At 50.6% G+C, this 20,367-nt stretch overlaps 1 protein-coding gene across 8 annotated transcripts in view; it reads right to left on the bottom strand.

Moving 5' to 3' along the window:
* The window catches only part of Ttc39a (tetratricopeptide repeat domain 39A), a 62,220-nt gene that overhangs the window by 15,536 nt on the left and 26,317 nt on the right, over positions 1-20,367 (bottom strand). For 7 of the 8 annotated variants that reach the window (XM_063287386.1, XM_063287387.1, XM_008763953.4 and 4 more), the window contains exons 3-12: positions 15,093-15,224; positions 14,034-14,110; positions 13,608-13,675; positions 10,322-10,386; positions 8,520-8,619; positions 7,781-7,846; positions 5,984-6,092; positions 5,493-5,560; positions 5,354-5,413; positions 4,025-4,186 (exon numbers count right to left, since the gene is read on the bottom strand). In XM_063287386.1, the coding sequence (XP_063143456.1) occupies positions 4,025-4,186; positions 5,354-5,413; positions 5,493-5,560; positions 5,984-6,092; positions 7,781-7,846; positions 8,520-8,619; positions 10,322-10,386; positions 13,608-13,675; positions 14,034-14,110; positions 15,093-15,224 (907 nt within the window). Of the gene's footprint in view, positions 1-4,024; positions 4,187-5,353; positions 5,414-5,492; positions 5,561-5,983; positions 6,093-7,780; positions 7,884-8,519; positions 8,620-10,321; positions 10,387-13,607; positions 13,676-14,033; positions 14,111-15,092; positions 15,225-20,367 lie in introns of those variants that run through there. The other variant, XM_017593270.3, reaches the window with a different exon arrangement.

Raw genomic sequence — 20,367 nt, 5'->3', positions numbered from 1 at the left:
TCTATCATCTAGATAGCTCAAAGTAGATAGGTAAAGTGGTTGTTATATAAGCATAACAATCCAGGAACCCACAAAAGTGTGAAAGGGTAGATCAGAGTGTACACACACTGACATGCCCACCACAATCATAAAAACAAAAATTAACAAAATACATAAGTTTTCAAAACAGATACAATGAATATTTGGGGAAATGTTCAACAGCCTTAGCCATAAGGGAAACGCAAATCAAAACTACATTCAAGAAAACCAGCAACAAAGAGGAGCCTTATAGCCTGCTGGCACGGTACATCGGTGGCCAGTATAGAAATCAGTATGGGCATTCTTCACAAACAAAAATAGAGCTGTCATACGATTAAGTGTGCCACTCCTGGGTGTATACCTAAAAGAGAAGCGTCAACCACTGAGGCTGCACCTCAGTCTATCCTGATCTCACAGTGCCAAGCCCCAGCTTTGTTTCATGAGTCCTTCATGCCTTCAAAACCAGCACCACTTGAGTGCAAGGCACAATAATGACTGCCTCTAGCTTCTGCATGCTGACTCCAAGGAAACACTTCCCATGCTTCACCTCAGCAATGCTTTCTTCTTAATCGCTGCTAATTTCTTAGCTCCAGCATCAGTTGTCCCAGGAAAGCAAAGATTTTACTTCAGAGGTTCTGGTCTCTTGCTAATCGTGGCTGGTTCTTCAACCCCAGCTATCCAGAATCACAGAATCTCAACTCAAAATAGCAGACAGCCGTGATAGTCTGTAACTTCCTTCTAGAGCTTCACAAACCAGGCCTTCATCATCTGCACTACTCTCAAAATTTTAATCTTCCAAGCTTCCACAGTACAGCTCATCACACTTTGAACACTCATTGGCTTTTCTAGCCCCCAATTCCAAAGTCCTTTCATTCTCTTCAAAACATGGTTAGGTCTATCACAACAAAACCCCATTGTCCTGGTACCATTTTATCTTGGGGTTACTGTTGCTGTGCTGAAACACCATGACCAAAAGCAACTTCACGGAACAGTCCATCATCAAAAGCAGTGAGGGCAGGGGCTGATGCAGAGGCCATGGGGGAGTGACACTCACTGGTTTCTTCCCTATGGCTTGCCCAGCCTGCTCTTTTAGAACCTAGGATCACCTTCCCAGGGTGAACTACCCACAATGGTCTGGGCCCTCCCACATCAATCACTAGTTAAGAAAATGCCCCCACAGTCTTGCCTGTGGCCGGACCTTGAGGCATTTTCTCAACTGAGGCTCCCTTTTCTCTGATGATGACTCTATCCTGTGTCAAGTTGAGTTAGAATTAGCCAGTGTAGTCATGGTGTTAACAGATCATGGCGACAGAAAGCAAACCAGAAATGGATGGAGGGAGGGAGGGAGGGATGGATGATGTACATAGAATTATATCTATTCAGTTCTCTATGTGACATGGAAAAAAAAGGAAGACTTTGGAGAAAGGGAGGGGCCTGGGAAGAAGGGGCCTGAAAATAAAGTGTATACTCTCATGTATGTATGGAAATGTCACAATAAAACCAATAATTTTGTGTGCTGACCTAAAAAATAATTTTTAAACGATCTTAGCATGAGGTGAGCCCTCTCACCTGTAATCCTAACAATTGTTAGTTTAAGGCAGGAGAATGGCTTCAAGTTTAAGGACAGCCAAAGCTACATAATAAATTCTAGGCCTGGGCTGAAGTGAGAGACTGCCTTAGTTTGGGTTTCTATTGCTGTGGTGAACCATCATGACCAGAAGCAACCAGAGGAGGAAAGGGTTTACTGCACTCACAGTTCCATATAGCAATTAGTGATAGAAAGCAGCAAGGGCAAGAACTCAAGCAGGGCAGTAACCTGAAGGCAGGAGCTGATGCAGAGGCCATGGAGGGGTGCTGCTTACTGCCTTACCCATCATGGCTTTTTCAGTCTGTTTTTTTATAAAACCCAGGACCACCAGCCCACAGTGATATCACCCACAAGGGGCTGGGCCCTTCCACATCAATCCCCAAATCCCCAACTTTTTTTTTTTCCAGAGCTGAGGACCGAACCCAGGGCCTTGTGCTTGCTACCACTGAGCTAAATCCCCAACCCCAATCCCTAACTTTTTAAAATTTGCCTACAGCCTGATCTTGCAGAAGTATTTTCTCGATTGAAGTTCCTCCTCTCAGATGACTCCAGCTTATATCAAGTTGATATAAAAACCAGCCAGGAAAAAAAAAAAACTGGGTAATGGCTCAGTGTGCAAAATGCTCACTGTGTAAGCATGAGAAATGAGTTAAGATCTTCTGCACATGCATAAAGCTAGGCTTCCTTGCAGGTGTCTGGAACCCCAGTTTGGGACTGGCAAGTAGGGAGGAGTTGGAGCAGGGCAGACACAGGAAGATCCCTAGCGTTCACTGGCAAGCCTACATAGCTGAAATGGCAAGGTTTGTGTTCCATGAAGAGACATCACCACAAAAAAATAAGGTGAACAGAGAATGACATCTGGAAGCCAATGCCTCCTTCGCAGATCCACCCATGTGCCAAATACATGCTCTAGCACACAAACAAGTGAGTTCCTGGATAATAGCTACCACATATGAAAGATAGTTAGTATGTAGTCTCATATAGTCAAGGGGAACACATAGTTCATAAGTCATAGGATGGGACAAGGGGATAGAGACAGATGGAAATCCGTAAGCCACAGGAGGATGTAGGACAAGTCTTTAAAAGTCCCGTGACAGCTGGACGTGGTGGCACAAGCTTTTAATCCCAGCCATTGCCCTGCTCCAAAGAGAAGGGGTCCCCCTCCTGCAGCCCACTGCAGCCCAGTCCTCCTTCAAGACATACATGGCACACCCTTGACTGTACCCCAATGTTGTCCCTGACTGAGGAGGTTTTTTTTTTTTTCTTTCACTGAATAGCCAGCATCAAACACTGTATCTTCTGTGCTTCATCTCTCTCCAGGATGTGCCTTCAGTGTCTTCCCTTTGTTCCTCTGTATCCTGGCCGAGGCTAAGGCCTGGCACTTGGAGTGTCCAGCAGGCACAAGGATTCAGGCCCTTTCTGCCCCAGTTATAATAAAGCAAAAAGAGCCTCTCAGGCTTCCCATGGCTTGCCCCAAACTCCTCCACAGGATCATCTGATGCTATTTCTTCCCTGTCCTCCAGAGCCCCTCCAGGCTTTTGCCTGTGAAAACACGCTCTTTGGCCTCCCTGTCCCCACCCTGATAGACACTCACTGTACAGTCAGGAGTCAGGCTGGAGCAAGCAGTGACTCATGCCGTCAAGTCATCCAGGGACATTAGGTGGACCACAATCACTTCTGATCCAAGGCCTTTCTCCCTGGGGTCAGCTCTTTGCCCTCTAATTCCACAAATGTTTACCTCACAAGAGTAGGAAACCCAGGCTGTGCCAGGCAGACAGCCTGTCAGCTTCCAGCAAGTGGCTTCTGGCATCGGGCCACACTCATACCACGCCCTCACCCAGTGGACACAGCTCCTCTCGGCAGTGCCCTGAGCCCGTGTGTGTTTCTTGCTCTGGGTCTGCTTTGTTCTCTTTCTCCTCTTTCCTTAAGTCCTCCTCCACGACTCTCCTTCAAAGGTTTTGCCTTCTTACGCCTACTTGGGGCCTTTCGATTAAAAATACATAAAGTGTAAACTGTCTTGGTGCTCCATGCTCCGTGCTTGGTGTGTCCATGTGGCTGGTGGCTGCCATACCTGGGTGGTGCAGAAGAACATCCCAGCCACAGTAGACAGGACATGCTAGACAGTGAGACATGTCTATTCCTTGTGACAAATAGCTATGCTGACACCTTAGAGTTGAAGGGATGTAGCTCAGGATGTAGGGAATGCATGGACAGGCACAGCCCTGGACTCAACCCCCAGCACCAAATCAAGTTTCTCTGCTTGTCACAGCTTTTAGCTCCTCCCACCCCTGAGTCCTGTTCAAACCTTTGGTTCTGTTTAGATCCCAGTGGACACATCTGTGTTCATTGGGGTTTGGTCCTTAGCTCTGAGGCTCCTAGGTCTATGTGGGTGAGCCCTGACCCACAGTGTCAGCCCACCTTGGACCAGGAGTTCTCCTTGCTCAGCAGGTCGGCATAGAAGTAGGCCATTTTCCACTGACCCTTGTAGGTAAAGCACCACATCAGCTCCCAGTAGCACATGTGGTGAAACTGCTTCCAGTGCTGCTGAGCCTCACAGCACTCTTCAAACCGCCGGACAGCCTGTGGACAACCAGAGCCAGCTTAGGGAGGCCCGCCTGGCCCCGCACTGCTGCACCCTTTAACTCCACAGCAGGGACACCTTTCCAGGGCCCCCTGTAGGCTATTCATGATGACTGCCTCTCCTTTGGGTTCTAGAGATCTGGTCACTGAGTGAAAGCTTGGAGTAGTGCACATGGGGGAGGGGACAGGAAGCACAAGATGTTACTACTGTTCCCATCCCTGTGTGTTCCTGTGAATGGATGTGGGTGGAGCCAACCTCAAGTGTCTTTCCTCATGAGCTATCTGCCTTTGTTTTGAGTCAGGGCTTTTTTGCTGAGACTTGGGGTTCCCCAACTAGGCTAGGCTAGCTAGTCAACAAACCCCATGCCACCATGTCTGGCTTTTCCACATAGGTGCTGGGGACTAAATTCAGGTCTTTTGTGCCAAGCAGCTTACCAACTGGGCCGTCTACTCAGTTCCAGAGGGTGTTAATATATTGATATAATAATGTCTGGGCCTCAGAGAAAACACCAAAGAGCCTCATAGTTTCCATGGTAACCTACACCCAGGGATTGATCCTGAGAGGGCTGGCTGGACACTTCCAGGACTCTACAATGTAGCCTTCTATCATGGCATAGTTCTCTGGACTTTGCCATGACTGTGACCTTCCCTGAGGTCTTTAGCTCAGAGTTTATCAACCTTCCTAGTGCTATGACCTTTTAGTACAGTTCTTCAGATTGTGGTGACCCCCAGCCATAAACTTATTTTTATTGCTATTTCATAACTGCAATTGTGTTACTGTTGTGAACTGTAAATATCTAAGTTTTCTGATGGTCTTAGGTGACCCCTGTGAAAGGGTCATTTGACCCCAAAAGGGTGGTGGCCCACAGGTTGAGGAACATTGCTCAGCCCCTTTCCATGGCTCTTTCCCCACCTACCTCATTCCTATTCCCACATCCAGCCTAATCACCCACACCCTGGCCAGCAGCTTTTCCTGATCAGGAATGACATAATCCTACATCTTCCTACCAAAAGCCTACAGCACGAGCCCCTCCTCCCAGACCACCTCCGACAGAATGCTTCTCCCACCCCTGCCCTTTCATGGGCTCACCCTATCCCCGAGTATGCCTCTGTGTGTCTAACTTCTTGCTGGCCTAGGATACCCCAAGAGATCCCCACATCACTCACAGCATCAATATTTCCTTTGATAGCTTCAATCCGCCCAGCAAAGAACAGGAAGATGGCGCCCTGCAATGAAACTCGTGAGGATGTGTGTGGGCCCACTGGGTACTGGTGGGATGGGGTGCCCAGCAGGGGTTGGTCTCACCTTGGGGTATCGGTTCAGGTAGGGCTTCAGCAGCTTCTCTGCCTCCTCGATGTTGACATTCCCAGTACCTGGAGGAGGCAGGGAGGTACATTGCTCGTGTTACCACTGCTGGGGCCTGTGCTCCCTCTAGCAACCTGCCAGAGCCTTCCTGGAGCCTCTGTCTTTCCCTTGTGGGATGGCACAACGATTCTCCCTATCTCCAGAGTGATAGGCTTAAACAAGCTAATGTGGATAGTGCCCTATCACACCAAAGGCTCAGTAATCTGGAGGCCATTTCTCAGTCGGAACCAGAAGGGACGGCATCTTCATACTTTCCACAAGGTGACGCAATCACCCCCATTTCACGGATGGAACCCACACAGAGAGGAAGTGGATGTTCAGCAGGCCAGGTACAGGCCCACTGACCTGCCTTGGCCTCAGCCCTGGAAGCCCAAGCAGGGTGTGCAGCCCCTCACCCGGGAGCCCGCCATCTCGCACCCTGGGCCTCCTACCGAGCACGAAGGTGAGGAAGGTGTGATAACACAGCAACAGCATGACGCACAGCACTGCGCGGAAGCTGTGCCCGGTCGCGCCCTCCTCCAGCTGCAGCAGCCCGTAGTCCTGGGGGACAAGAAAGGCTGGGTGGGCTCCCAGAAAATGCAGGGCCCAGGCAGGCAGCCATAAGATGCCTGATCTCTGGAGCCAGGGGCGGTGGTGCCATGACTGTGACCCCCGAGAAAAGGACTGACTTTCCCTCCCCATGAGAGGGTCAAGAGCATGTGCAGGTGGAGAGATGGGGAGGGGAGAAGGAATGGCTTGAGGAAAACAATCCTAACCAGGAGGCCTTGAAAGGCTTGCTGGGGGAGAATGCTCCAAACCATCTCTGGGACCAGACCTAACCTGTGTGTACCTTCCTCAGCATCTATGCCCTTTCTCAAATGTAGGCCTGGCCCGCCTCAACCCTGCCACAGCTTCTCTGCTCCGCCCACACCTGCAACTTCGGTGCCCTTCCCACCTCAGCCTTCCTGAGATCCCCCAGCCCCCACCCAACTGCCTGCTCAAGGGAGCAACCAACCAGGCCCCAGAGCCTCCAGCTGTGTACCACAGACAGAGGGTTTCCCAGACCAAGGATAGACCTGAGGAGCCGCTGAGCCCACCCAGCCTTTCTTGTCCCCCAGGACTCATGTTTATAGCATGTTCTGCATTCTGTCGTTTTGATGGTGCCCTGGGGAAGCCCCAGCTCTGGGCTCACATAGCTCTGTTCTCACCCAGGCGGGGCTGTGGCCAACCTCACGTCTATTTCTGAAGACTGTTATGTCACTCTCTGGGTTTGTTTGTTGAGAAAGGGGCTCACCAAGCATCTCTCAGTGCACTGAAACTCACTGTGTAGACTAGCTGCCGGCCCTGCACCCACAGAGACCCTCCTGTCTCTGCCTCTGTCTCCTAAGTGCTAGCTAATGTTAAAAGCTGTGACCCATCATGCCTGGCTTTGTCAGGACCTCTTAATGATTTTTTTCATGATGGATTTTGCATAATAACATTTCCTTTAAAAATTAGGTAAAAATGATGTCATTTTGGGAAAAATAACAGGTAAACCATAAACTAGTGGTCCATGTGTGTCTGATATCAGGAAAGGTTAGAAAGAAGACCCTCTCTCAGCACTTTCAGGACAATGTGGAGCATCTGATTTTACAGAGATGAGGCTCACGGGGAAAAGGGAATTGTCTGGCATCATGGGGAGGAGGCTGGGGGTGACTCCTGATGTCCAGGACAATGCTTCTATCAACACAGTGGCCACCTCCTGAAGGGGACCTCCCTGCTCTGCTTCCTCCAACCCCTGCTGGTGTGCCAGGTCTTGCCCTCAGTGAGTCTCTTGGTTCTTCTCAAAGTCTGATGTGCAGAAGGGCTCCCTGCACAGCTCACAGATGGCATAGGGGCACCAAAGGCTGGCCTTAGATAAAGGACTAGCTCAAGGCCTTGGAGTGAGCAGGCGACCCAGGGGAGAAGACCAGGTCCCTAATGCATGCCATAGAAAGGCAATGTGGCCTCAGGTCCCCCTGGGGCTACCCTCATATCTATCCTTATTGTGCGGTCCTCTACCCTGCGAGATGCCAGGCAGGGAGAGATCTGTGGCCTCACAAACCCTGAGGGAAGCCTGAGGCTCAGACATCTAGACTGGCTCCAGGGCCACAGAGAGGGGGCTCTGAGCGAGGATTAGCACCAGGCCATGGTCCCTCAGCCCCACTCTGTCTAGCCCAGCTCTAACCCTGTACTAGGAAGGTGTAGGGCACCCAAAGGTGGGCATTTACCTTGTTTCCTGAAAACCCGACAAACTCCAGTAGCCTCAGAATCCTAGTGGGAAGCATGGACAGCGTCTGCGGGATCAGAGGCAGTGGGTGTGTGGAGGGCATCCTAGGGAAAGTCAGAGGGCCCCACCACGGCTTACCCTTTACTCAGGTGAGAGAGCAGCCACCCCCTCCAGACTCGTACCAGCCTTTGCACGGTCTCCCTGGACCAGTTCCTTCCTTCACAAGCCGCTCAGCATCTCTCCGACCCAAGCCCATATCACTCCCTCTGCCTGCAACACCCTTCCTGCCTGGAACTCTCGCTGGGTCTTTCCAGAGCCAACTCAAGTGCTTGCTTATCTTCCTCCCCTGGGAACTCTTTCCAGATCCCTGAAGAGAATTTGGATCCCTGTCACCTGTGGGTCACAGCTGCTTTCAGGCCTGTCTCCTTCCCTACCCCTGGAAAGCATTTTAACAGCAGCTCTCTGGGGTGGAAACAGTCTGGTCTCTGAGACTGCCAATCTCCATGGCTATAATTACCCACCTTGCAGGGCTCAAACTACCATGTGGGCACATGTGGACTCTCTGGAGGTGGTCACCCGCTGTGACCCCAGCTCAAGCCCCTTAAGGATCACCTCAGGGCCTGTGTCTAGTGCACAGCCAGGCACAGTGGCACAAAAGGGTGACCTTGTATGGGATAAGGACATGCGGGAGATCTGCATCTGGGGCCCAGAAACTCAAGAAATAAGGGGTTCCCACTCACCAGGTTGAAGGCCCCTACACCGAGCTTCACCCCTCCTTCGAAGTGTCTGTGGCTCTCACCCTTCGAGTATTGTGAGGACTGGACGAGGCTGTCTAGTTCCCTGTGGGAAGGGTGCTGCTTAGCCACATGCTGGAGCCAGGCTGGGACCCATCCCTCCACCTCCCTGTCAGGAACTCAATAATGGAGGACTTGGAGTTCTGCAGGCCCAGAGAGCTGTCGCTTGATGAATAACCTCCTTCTACCACAGACGATGCTCCTCCCCTCTAAATGGCACCCTGATTCTCAGCCCTAACTGGCTCCACAGTGGCCCTAGTGGTGCTCAGTACAACACACTCCTTTGGCCTCCATCGCCATCTTAAGCTGGATGATCTTTGCTGGGGGAAAAGAGGGAACCCGTCCACAGTATAGGATGTTTAAGACATCCCTGGCCTCCTTCCTTTATGTGTGAGCGGATCCTCTCCTCTGGGAGAGAGCCAGGATGAGAGCTAGGACCTGGGAGCTGAGTTGGAGCTAGCCTGGTCCAGGGTTCTGACGGAGCCGGCATGTCTGAGAGCTGTGAAGCACAGACAAGCTTGGCGTATTTGAAGAATGGAGGCCAGGCCTAAGGGTCTGCAGCAGAGTGATATGGAGAGGCTGCCAAGATTGGGGAGGGAGCTCATGGGATGGTCAGATCCAGGCATCACTCTGCAAGAGAGGGGAGCCTGGATGCTGGGTAGAGCTGGCCTGGGCAGACACATACTGTGCAGTCACCCTTCTGGAAGCTGGCAGGGACACTGGAGGGACTGTGACACTTGTCTACTTGTCCCTGGACAATCCCAGCATAGGCCTTCTTTAGGTGTACTGTACAGGGGACAGTCACCCTGGAGGAGGAGGTAAAGACAGCAAGTGTTCTCAAAGTGTAATAGGAAATTAAGTTCTACTGTGTAACTTACAGGAGGAGGGCTGGGTGTTCAGAGCTTTGATTTCAGACTTGTAGGTGAGAGACTGCATTGCCACACTGGGTAAAAGTGCTCTGGCTTTCAACCATCAGCACAGCTTGTTCCTGACCCAAAGGACTTGTACCAGGAACGCAGACATAGTGTGGGGAATATGCATCTGTGTGTATGTATATGTATCTGTGCATATGTGTCTCCCTATGTGTATGTGTGTGTATGTATTCATGTGTGTGTATCTGTGTCCATGTCTGTATGTGTGTATCTATGTCTATGTGCACATGTGCTATCCCTGTATGTTGAAAGGTCAAGGAAGACTTCATATGAAAAGTAGGATTTGGGGGCTGGAGAGATGGCTCAGGGGTTAAGAGCACTGATTGCTCTTCCAGAGGTCCTGAGTTCAAATCCCAGCAACCACATGGTGGCTCACAACCATCTGTAATGGGATTCAATCCCCTCTTCTGGTGTGGTGTGTCTGAAGACAGTGACTTTGTGTACTCAGATACGTGAAATAAATAAATAAATCTTTTTAAAAAGGGAAAGTAGGATTTGGACTGGGCCTTTAAGAACGTGTAGTCCTGCTGCTGTTCCTTAAAGTCCTCTGGCTGGCTCCTGCCCATCAGCCCAGGCTGTTTGTGTAGAACCTGGGTCTTCTTTTTCCCTAGCAGACAAGGCACTCAAGAAGCCAAACACTCAGTGTAGCCAGAAAACCAGGAGGACATTATTCCAAAAAAATCAAAGTCCTGGAGGTACAGAAATCTGAGTTCCCAGTTCTCTAGGCTTAGAGCCTCCCACAATGCAGTCTGAGGGGATAGGTAATAGACTCTGTGGCCCCAGACTCCCAGCTCTCTGCAGGCTGGCCCCTCTTACTTGTAAGTCTGGTAGCTGTTCCGAACTTTGATGCCACCCTTGATGAAGCTCACCATGTTCTCGTCCTGTGGTGGGGAGAGATGAAGAGAGCTGGGTCCAGGGCATTTGACTGGAGACTGGCAGGCCCACCTGCTCTGTCTCTTGGAGTGCTGGGATTATAGGTATTTGCCACTGTGCCCAGCTGAGACGTTAAATCTTAATAAGACTCTTTTTAGTGGCACTGTTGCTAAGATAATACTAGAAGGGAAAATACAAAGTCGCTATCATCTGTAGAATATTAAATATTTGATATTTAAACATTCTAATCCAGGAGAATAGTCTAGTTTAGGTTGGAAATCTCAGTCCTACAATGTGCCTCTAAAATGTTTCTTAGAAACATTAGAAACTGTAGAAAACCACAACCACTCAAAATGCAGTGCTGTGGAGTCCAGTCCCAGAGGGTACATCTACAAACCATTCCCACACCTGAGGCTGGGGGACACTGGGCAGATGAGGGGGCAAAGACTGGAAGAGTCAGAAGATGAGGAGTCTGCTGAGAGACTGTGTCTCCTGGGAGGTCTGAAGTTACGCCCATAAAGATTCACCCACGTGACTGCCCAGTCATGAGCTGAGCATGGATAAAACCAACGGACAAGGTGGACAGGGACAAGCCCATGAGGCCTACACTGACAATGATAGAAAATCGGAAAGCTGGGAGGGGTGGTCTTCCCCAGGGGAGAGCACACCAATTGCTTGTCCAGTGCCAAACTGTCAGCCCCTAAAACACACATACAAGGAGCATTATATGGATTGAATGAGTTAGATTTAGGGATATATGAGTACACATATAAAGATGTGCATGAGATGACAACTAGTGAGAAAAGAGTCCGTGAATTTGAAGGAGAGAAGGAATGGGTGTAACGGTGACTTTGGAGGTAGGAAAGAAAAGGGAGAAATGTAATTAAATTGCAATTTTTAAAAAAAGAGTTAAGGAAGGGCTTGAGAGCACCAATTGGATTTCCAGTACCAAAGTGTCAGAAAATATGCATACAGGTAGCATTATGTGGACTGATATACTGGCTCACTGGCTATTCCTCCAGAGGGCCTGGGTTAAATTCACAGCACCCACGTGGTGGCTCAGAACTGTCTGTAACTCCAGATCCTCGGTATCCAGTGCCTTCTTCTGACTTCCAAGGACACCAGGCATGCCTGTAGCACGCAGGCATATTAAGCAAAACACCCCCACACGTAAAATACTATTCTTAAAAATTAAAAAGAGCTAAAGAAGCTAGGTATGGTAGCACACACATCTAATCTTAACACTTGGGAGGCAGAAGCAGGTGGATTCCTGTGAGTTCAAGCCTGGTTTGGTCTGCATGGGGAACTCCAGGTAAGTTAGAGCTGCATTATGAGACCCAATCTAAAACAAAAAGGAGCAAACAAATAGTACCCAATGCTAAATCCACCCACCCCCCTCCAATACACACACATATAATACATTCATCCACCCCCTCCAATACACAGACACATATATATAATATACTCATCCACCCCCCTCCAATACACACATACAATACATTCATCCACCCCCTCCAATACACACACACATATATATAATACACTCATCCACCCCCCTCCAATACACACATACAATACATTCATCCACTCCCTCCAATACACACACATACAATACATTCATCCACTCCCTCCAATACACACACACATATATATAATACACTCATCCACCCCCCTCCAATACACACACATACAATACCTCCATCCACCCCCTCCAATACACACACACATATATATAATACATTCATCCACCCCCTCCAATACACACACATACTTATCCACCCCCCTCCAATACACACACATACTCATTCACCCCCCTCCAACACACACATACTCATCCACCCCCCTCCAATACACACATACAATACATTCATCCACCCCCTCCAATACACAGACACACTCATCTACCCTCCTCTAATACACACACACACATACATTCATCCACTCCCCTCCAATACACACATATACACTCATCTACCCTCCTCCAATACACACACATACTCATCCACCCTCCTCCAATACACACACACATACAATACATTCATCCACTTCCCTCCAATACATAGACACACTCATCTACCCTCCTTTAAACACACACATGCATACAATACATTCATCCACCCCCCTCCAATACACAGACATACTCACCTACCCCCCTCCAACACACACACATTCAGACAATGCTGCTAGGAAGACTGTACAGTGGCCTGCGTAATTCCCACTGTGGTAGGGAGACCTGTCTCTGACTTGTCCAGACCCCAGTTCACTAAGCAGGTGACCTTAGGAGTCCTCTCCTTAGGATTCTGCTTTCCTGTCCTCTGAGGTGAAGGTTAATTAACAAGTGTAAATGTCAGACAGACATTGTGGGAGGTCTACAAATGGAACATATCCAGGGCCTAGGGAGATAGTTCACAAGGTAATGTGCCTGCCACACTAGCCAGATTCTCAGGGTGCATTTGTAATCCCTTCCAGAGAATGGAGGCAGAGATAGGAGAATCATCTGGAAGCTTTCTGGCCAGCCAGCCTGGAGTACATAGCTCAGCAGCAAAAATAAGAGAGACTGCCTCAGAAACAAAGTAGAAGGAGAGAAGGATTCCCAAAAAGTTCTCTGACCTCCACACATCCATGGCATGCCTTTCCCCTTCTCATCACAGATGCACATGCACACACACGCGCGCGCACATACACACACACACACACACACGAATCCATTTGCACACATGCACATTCGTGCACACACATACACACATATGCACATATCCATTTGCACACACACATGCACACACACATATGTGCACATGCACTAAAATATTTTAAAATGTGGAAAATGACAGAGGGAGATACCTGATGTCAACTTCTGTTCTCCACACATGTATGCAGATACCACATGTTTTTGCAAAATGACAGATCTGTCATGAGCCTGGTTTATCATTTGCCCATGTGTTTGCTGCATTAATCAAGCACAGCAGATCTGTGGAAATGCCTGTGTCCACGTGAGCCGTGACAGGAGCAGCAGCAGTGACCAGAAGGAAGCGGTGCCATGAGAGCACTGGTGTGTGAAGAAGAGACACCCACTCCTTCACCCCTGGACCAGGTTTCAGAGTGTGGGACTCTGAGCCTCAGGCTTTGCACTTCTCAGGGCTAGGTCAGCCTGGACTTGGTGACTGACCCGGAATTCTAATGCTCTGTGCACAGGAGAAGGTAGGGGGTTAGGGTGGGGAATGCTTCCTACCTGCAGGAAGGTCAGGGCTGCTCTCTGCAGTAGGCATTCTGCATAACAGACCTCTGCGTGGATCTCCTCTGCAGGAACAAAACACAGAGCCTGGTGTTCTAGGCAGGAGGCTCAAGTAAAGCCGCCTTCCCTCTGGGGCACAGGAAGTCACAAAGACACATTCTAAACACCCCTGGGACTGAGGAGCAAAGCTTCTTTTACGACTCCCAGATGCTTAGCCTGTAATGTTAGGTGGCTGGGCCTCTCCTGTTCTAACCCTTCCTCCAAAGGCCATAGGCCAGAGACACCTGTGTCCCAGGCCATAGCACAGCCCCCTAGGGAACACCAGAATGAATAGCTTTTCTCTCCTCCCCACCACACTCCCCTCCCCTTCCTGGGCCTAGAGCCACCAGAATCCATGCTGGAGAGGAATCTTGGATGCCAGACCTTCTGTGAACTGGTCAATGGTGGGACGGTGCACCAGGCTGCTGAACGAGTCTGTCACAGAGGACTTCCTTCGGTGCCTGGAAAAGGAAAAAGGCCTCCAGTGACTCCATGAGGTTGAAAGGGGGACCAGCCTAGGTCACACTTGTCTTTATGGGCACACACACATACACACACACACACACACACACACACACACACACACACACATATTTTCAAATATCTGAAGGCTTGTGGGCCCCTCCCACACACTGGGTTCTCCAGACTCAGGTCCACAGCTCTCCCAGTCCAGGGCTGGCTTGCTGGAATTCTTCATTTCTCCCTTCTTCACTGTGCTGGGGTTCAAACTTAGATCACCCCATATGCTATGCAAATGCTGTACTGAGTCACACTCCCAACCCCTAGTCCAGGGCTCTCTAATCTTTTGGCCTTCTTTGGTCACCCCTGCCTCCAGCTCACACCGTGGTCAGGCATCACCCCACCCCCACCCCACCCCGAGATCCATTGCTACTGTGGGATGAAGCTTTACAGTGCCTCCAGCCTGCCCGCCTCAGATGGCATGGGTGGGGCTGCGTTCCTGCCGGGTAGTGAGCTGAGCAGAACTGCCAAGGCATTCCCGGATCCCCAGCCTGGGCCAGAGAGGATGAGAGTGTGTGCCCAGTGGCCAGTGGCACCACCAGTGCACACACACTCAGGAACTGTTACTTCATTCATAGAGTCCAGACTCAACTCACTCACGCGCACACCAGGCCCTGCCACCGGGTCCCCAGGACAACCCTGTGACTCAGACATCATTACACCTATTTTATAAACGAAGAAAGTTGAGTCCTGGGTGGGGCCTCCCCAAGACAGAGTTTAAAGGTGGCAGAGACAGAATCCAGAAGCCAGTGGCTGGATCAGACGAGGTTCTACCATACCAACAGGGACAGGTCTCAGCACTGGAGGACACCAGTCCTCTTAAACAGCGTTTAACGACACCCCGGGCGCTTGGTCAAAGCAAGGAGGCAGACAGACAGAAGCAGGAGCCTCACTACCCCAGGCCCTGGCTCCCACAGCTCTGACCTCTGACACAGCGACTGCGCCTCCTTCATCATGTTGCCAGCAAGCAGGATGTCCTGGGGGTCGAAGGTCATCATGGCCTGCATCTCCAGGATGGTGGCATACGTCAGGGAGTGATACATGCTCTCCTTGGTTCTGCGGGACAAAGTGGGCATTGAGAACACCAGAGGTCATCCCATTTTACCTGGGGACACATTTCCAAAGTCTAACCCTTGCATGGCATCTCAAATGACCTCTGTCCAAGGAAGAAGGGGGAAAGAGGAGGAGGGGATAGAGAAGGTCGTGGAAGAAGCAATGGGTAGGTAGGAAACACTTTGCAGACAGGTAACAAACTGTCCAGTCCTCAGTTCCTCTTCCTGCTGAGTGACCTCAAGTGACCTTCCAGGTCTAAGTCTCAGCTACTCTCTCCTGGTGAGGGGACACAGGTCCTGATGCTGGCTGAGGGGGCTCTTGCCCACAGGAAGTTCCTGCCTCTAGCCTCGGGCCCCATCCTCCAGCAGGCCAACCCCTCATCCTCAGCACCAGCCTCCTGCACCTTCCCTCACTACAGCTTCCCCATCTCCTGACTCACAGCACCCGGCTGAACCTCCCAGCACTCAAGACTGCACCCCTGGGCCACCAAGATGGCTCAGCAGGCACAGGTGCTTGCCACCAAGGCTGGCAACCTCAGTAGCCACAGTCGCCACAAGGAAGCCCACACTTCCCCCCTCAGCCTGAGATGTCTTTCTCCTGCCCCACATCTTCTGACACAGTCAACCACGGGCCTCGGCCTTCAAGACCCCCTGGGAATTGTGGCTCCTCCTTGGGAACCACACATCTCTGACAAGCCACAGATCACACTGAACCCAAGTGTGCGTCTCTGTCTCTGTCTCTGTCTCTGTCTCTGTCTCTGTCTCTGTCTCTCTCTCTCTCTCTCTCTCTGCAGATTATGGGTACCTTGGGGCAGGGCTTGGGTGTGACACTTCTCTGTGACCCGATGTGACAGGGCTGGCCAAGGTATCCTCAGAAAGCCTTAATCCCCTGCCTCCCTGTGCCTCCACAGACCCTAGCTAAAGAGCGTCTCGGGGTACAGGGGCAGCATTTATCCCACTGTGGAGAGAGGAGAGGGCAATAGTGGGTAGAAAATAGTTGTTATTACCCCAGCAACAGGGGGTGATGACACTGGATGGCTGGGCCACTGGGGCTGGCTGGGGAGCGGCTTGCCTGACGTGTCAGGAGCCTGACAGTGTGGTTTCCCTTCCTCAAGTGCCTTTGTCAATTATTTACAAAATGCCTCAGTGCCAGGGCAATGCTAGACATCAGAGGAGGGAGATGGCTACGTTCTAGAAAGGGTTTTATTGTTAGATCACGTGACTTTAGCCATCTTCCTTTCTTGATAAAGCAAAGCCTGTGGATGCTACTCTTCCTTCTGAGTGACCCTCGGGGGTTAAGGTTTGTTTTTGTTTTTGGGTTTTTTTTGGGGGGGTTATTTTTGTTTTTGGCTTTTGGCTTTTGGTTTTTGTTTTGTTTTGTTTTTGTTTTTGTTTTGTTTTTTCTTTTTTCTTTTTTTTGAGGCAGGGTCTTGGACTTCTCTCTCCACCTCCCAAGTGCTGGGGTTATAGGCATGCACCACCATACCAGGCTATGCCAGCTATTGGTCAGGATTCTTGGGGACCCATGGAAAGCCTGGTGAACTTCTCCCTGGACCTGCCAACTCCCAGATACCTTCCAGCCTGTGCCATAACCACTCTGTGAGGGACAGTGGCCCGAGGAAAGGATTTGGCTGCCGGCAGTGGGGATGCTGAACTCCGGACTTCAGAGTCTCTCGGACACAGGTTGGCATCTTGGCTTTGCCAGTCACCTGCTGCGTGACCTGAAGGGTCTCCTGGACTCTGAGTCTCAGCGTTCCCCTCCATAGAAAACAAATGCACTGGGCATGGTGGTCACACCTTTAATCTCAGCACATTTGGGATGCGGAGGTAGGCAGATCTCTGTAAGCCTGGTCTACATTGCAAGGTCCAGGTCATCCAGGGAACCCCCCAGCCCCCCAAAAAAGGAAGAAAGGGAGGGAGAGAGTGAGGGAGGGAGGAGGAGGGGGAGGAAGGAAAGAAAAAAAAAGGATGAATACAATAATACAATGATGTTTCTTCCTGGAGCTTCTAGGAAGACTGAAATGGTTCTCCCCGATCTCTGGCCCTATCACCCTGCTCAGGAAATGTGAGTCCCTCTGTCCCACAAGCATCCAGAGTCACTTACTTGAGGGGCTATCCTAAAAGAACCAACAGTATCCCTTAGAGCATTCCCAGCCTCTTCCCAAGACCCCTTTAGCCCTTCTCTCTTGTTTTTCCTGAGTGAGTCCTGAGTTCCAGGATTCAAGCCCTACCCATCCGGCCACACCTGCTGGGCAGGAAGGGAGGAGCCCTGCCAGGCAGCTGGCAGACAAAGTGGAATTTCTAGTCTGAGACCCAAGGCCCCAGTGTGTACCTGTGGCTAGGAATCCTGGCCTTCACCAGCCCACCACCTAGACAACTCCAACCTGGAGAGGCCTGGAGTGGGAAGCAGAATATGCTATATACCAGGAATAGCTTGGTATAGTGACCTGGCATGGTGAACCCCACTCCCAATTCAAACGCCCAGAGTTGTATGTGTAACCCCAAGTATACATGCTGCACTTGGACCCCTGAGCAGAAACCAGCTCTGTGAAAGGACACCCCCTAGGGCCCAGACCAGATGTCTGGGGAGACTGCTGGAAGAGCATGGTTGGAACATGGTGGCCTCGAGCCCCCTCTTCTCCACTAGCAGCACACTATCTCCCTGCCTGGGACTCAGCACCCAGCCTCCACACCCTGAGCCCTCCAACCTTCTGCTGTGCTCAGTTAGGAACCCCAGGCCAGGCCTACACACACCCCCAAGCTGCTATTGAGAGAAGATGCATGGAACCCGCAGACAGGTGAGCTGGGGGTCAGCCTCAGCTAAAGCCCTCATCCCACTTAGAAGCAATGTTCCTCTCCTCATCCCCAGAACTTCCTGGCCCCTTCCTTCAGAGAAACTCTAGATCAGCAAACTCCAGAAACTCAGGCAAACTGCACTTGGAACTCACTTATCTCTGTGAGTGCCTGTGCATTTCTACTGCCTCCCTCCTCCTCGGGAGGAAGCCGCATGAGGCCCTTCCATGCAAGGTGTCCATTCCACCCTACATGAGACCTGGAAGAACCTCAGCAGTCAGAACGTAGCTGGCAGCACAGCGTGGGCCTCGGTTCAGAGCTAAGCCCCGCCACTAATGAGCCATGACTATTCACCAGTAGAAACCACTGCAGCTGCCTCGTTCCAGACAGTTCTTGGGGACAGTGCTGAGAATCATAAGCCAGCAGTACAGACAGTGTCATTCAGAGGTGTGACTTCCAGACAGCAGATGCAGAAGCAGGAAAGGGAGTGTGGTTGACCTGGTTAAGCCCGCCCAGGGAGCAAAGAAGGGACGCTACCCCCGGCTAGGGTCCGGACAGCCAAGCAGACCTGTGTACACTATGGAAACGTAAATGGCTTAGGACCCAAGCATCTCTGAAGTTTCATTGGCTATAAACCCCCAGGGCCGGGAGGCTGTGCTGTTGCTGCTGACCACTGCTCTAGCTTGGTGGTTCTCAGTGGAAGATGAGGTACTTTTGTCTCCACTCTGTAGAAGAAAATCTGACAATTTCTGGAGAATCTCTGTTGTTGGTAGGATGCAATCTTACTCCACTGGGACATTTGATAACTTTGCTTGTCTTAAAGTGAGATACAGGGGGCTACTGACCTCCCGGACTGAAAAACAGGGAAACCGTATGTTCTAGTATGGAGCAGGCTGGGTTCTAGTGTGTGGTACACATGTACAGTCCCAGAGATGGGCTAGCTGAGACAGGAGGATCTCAAGTTTGAGGCCAGCCTGGGCTACATAAGATTTTTGTCTTACTATGAAAAAAGTAAGTAAGAAAGGGAGTGATGGCTCAGCCGTTAAAAGCCTTTTCTCTTGCAAAGGGCCTTGGTTTGATTCCCAGCATCCATGTGACGGTTCAGAATTTTCTTTAACTCCACTTCCAGGGGATCAGAAGCTCTCTTCTGTCGGGGATTTGTTCCAATGTCTTTAATTAATCAGGATCCTAACGCTGAAGGTCCTTGTCCCCGATTGGTTTTGATCCATCAGTAAAGAGCCAAGGGCCAATGGCTGGGCAGATAGACTGAGGTGGAACCTTTAGATTTGTGTGGGCTAGAAACTGGGAGAAAAGAAGACAGAGAATCTCCATGACTGCGGTGGGGGCTGGGCAGGGGGAAGAAGAAGGAGACTTAAGAGCTGCAGGAGACAAAGCCAACCAGCCATGTAAGAATTTGGGGAAGTGGCTACTGGCCTGGGGCAGCAGGGGAAGGTTTGGGAGTCTCGGGAGTACCGGAGGGGGTGCTTCATTCTCAAACCCAGAGTGCTCCTGGGCAGGTTTGCATGTGGGACCCACTGGGAACCAACGTGACTCAGCTAAACACAGCACTACAGTCTTCTATGGGCACACATGATACACAGACATACATGCAGGCAAACACCCACACAGGTAAAATACAAGTAAACAGATAAAGTGGGAGGAGCAGGAGTGGGGTAGGGTGGGCTGGATAGATAGCTCGGTCATTAAAACTGCAGTTGCAATCTGAATATGGAGACTGGAGGATCCCCAGAAATCCACATAAATGCTAGGTGGGTGTGGTGGCGCAACTATAATTCTACCCCAAGAATGTGGAGACAAGGGACCCCCAGAGCAAGCTGGGTGGCAAGACTGACCAAATCAGCAGTTTGAGGGTTTGAATCTGAGACCCTGTTTCAAGCAGTGAGGTGGAAGAGTAATCAGGACGATTCCAACATCAACCTTGGGCCTCCACATGCATTTGCACACACATTCACACACACACACACACACACACACACACACTGACACGTGTGTCACACACACAAAAGTAGAAAAGGAAAATAAGAGCTAGAGAACGAGCGCCACAATCATGGGCGTGAAGAGAAATCAGGGAAGGACTTAGTGACACTCAGGGAACAGGCAGTGGTGCATGTCGGGGTCAGCAAGATGGTTCAACGTGTAGGAGCACCTGCTGCCAAGACTGACATCCTGAGTTCAAATCCCAGAATCTACACAGTGGAAAAAGAGGACTGACCCCTGAAAGCTGACCTTTGACCTCAACATGTATGCAGTAGCGCACACACACACACACACACACACACACACACACACACAAGCATTTACACACATATATGAAAGCACGCACAATCATATGC

The sequence above is a fragment of the Rattus norvegicus genome, chromosome 5, assembly GCF_036323735.1.
Source record: "Rattus norvegicus strain BN/NHsdMcwi chromosome 5, GRCr8, whole genome shotgun sequence".
Taxonomy (NCBI): domain Eukaryota; kingdom Metazoa; phylum Chordata; class Mammalia; order Rodentia; family Muridae; genus Rattus; species Rattus norvegicus.
The sequence above is the reverse complement of the archived record's forward strand: the minus strand, read 5'-3'. Positions and strand labels throughout refer to the sequence as shown.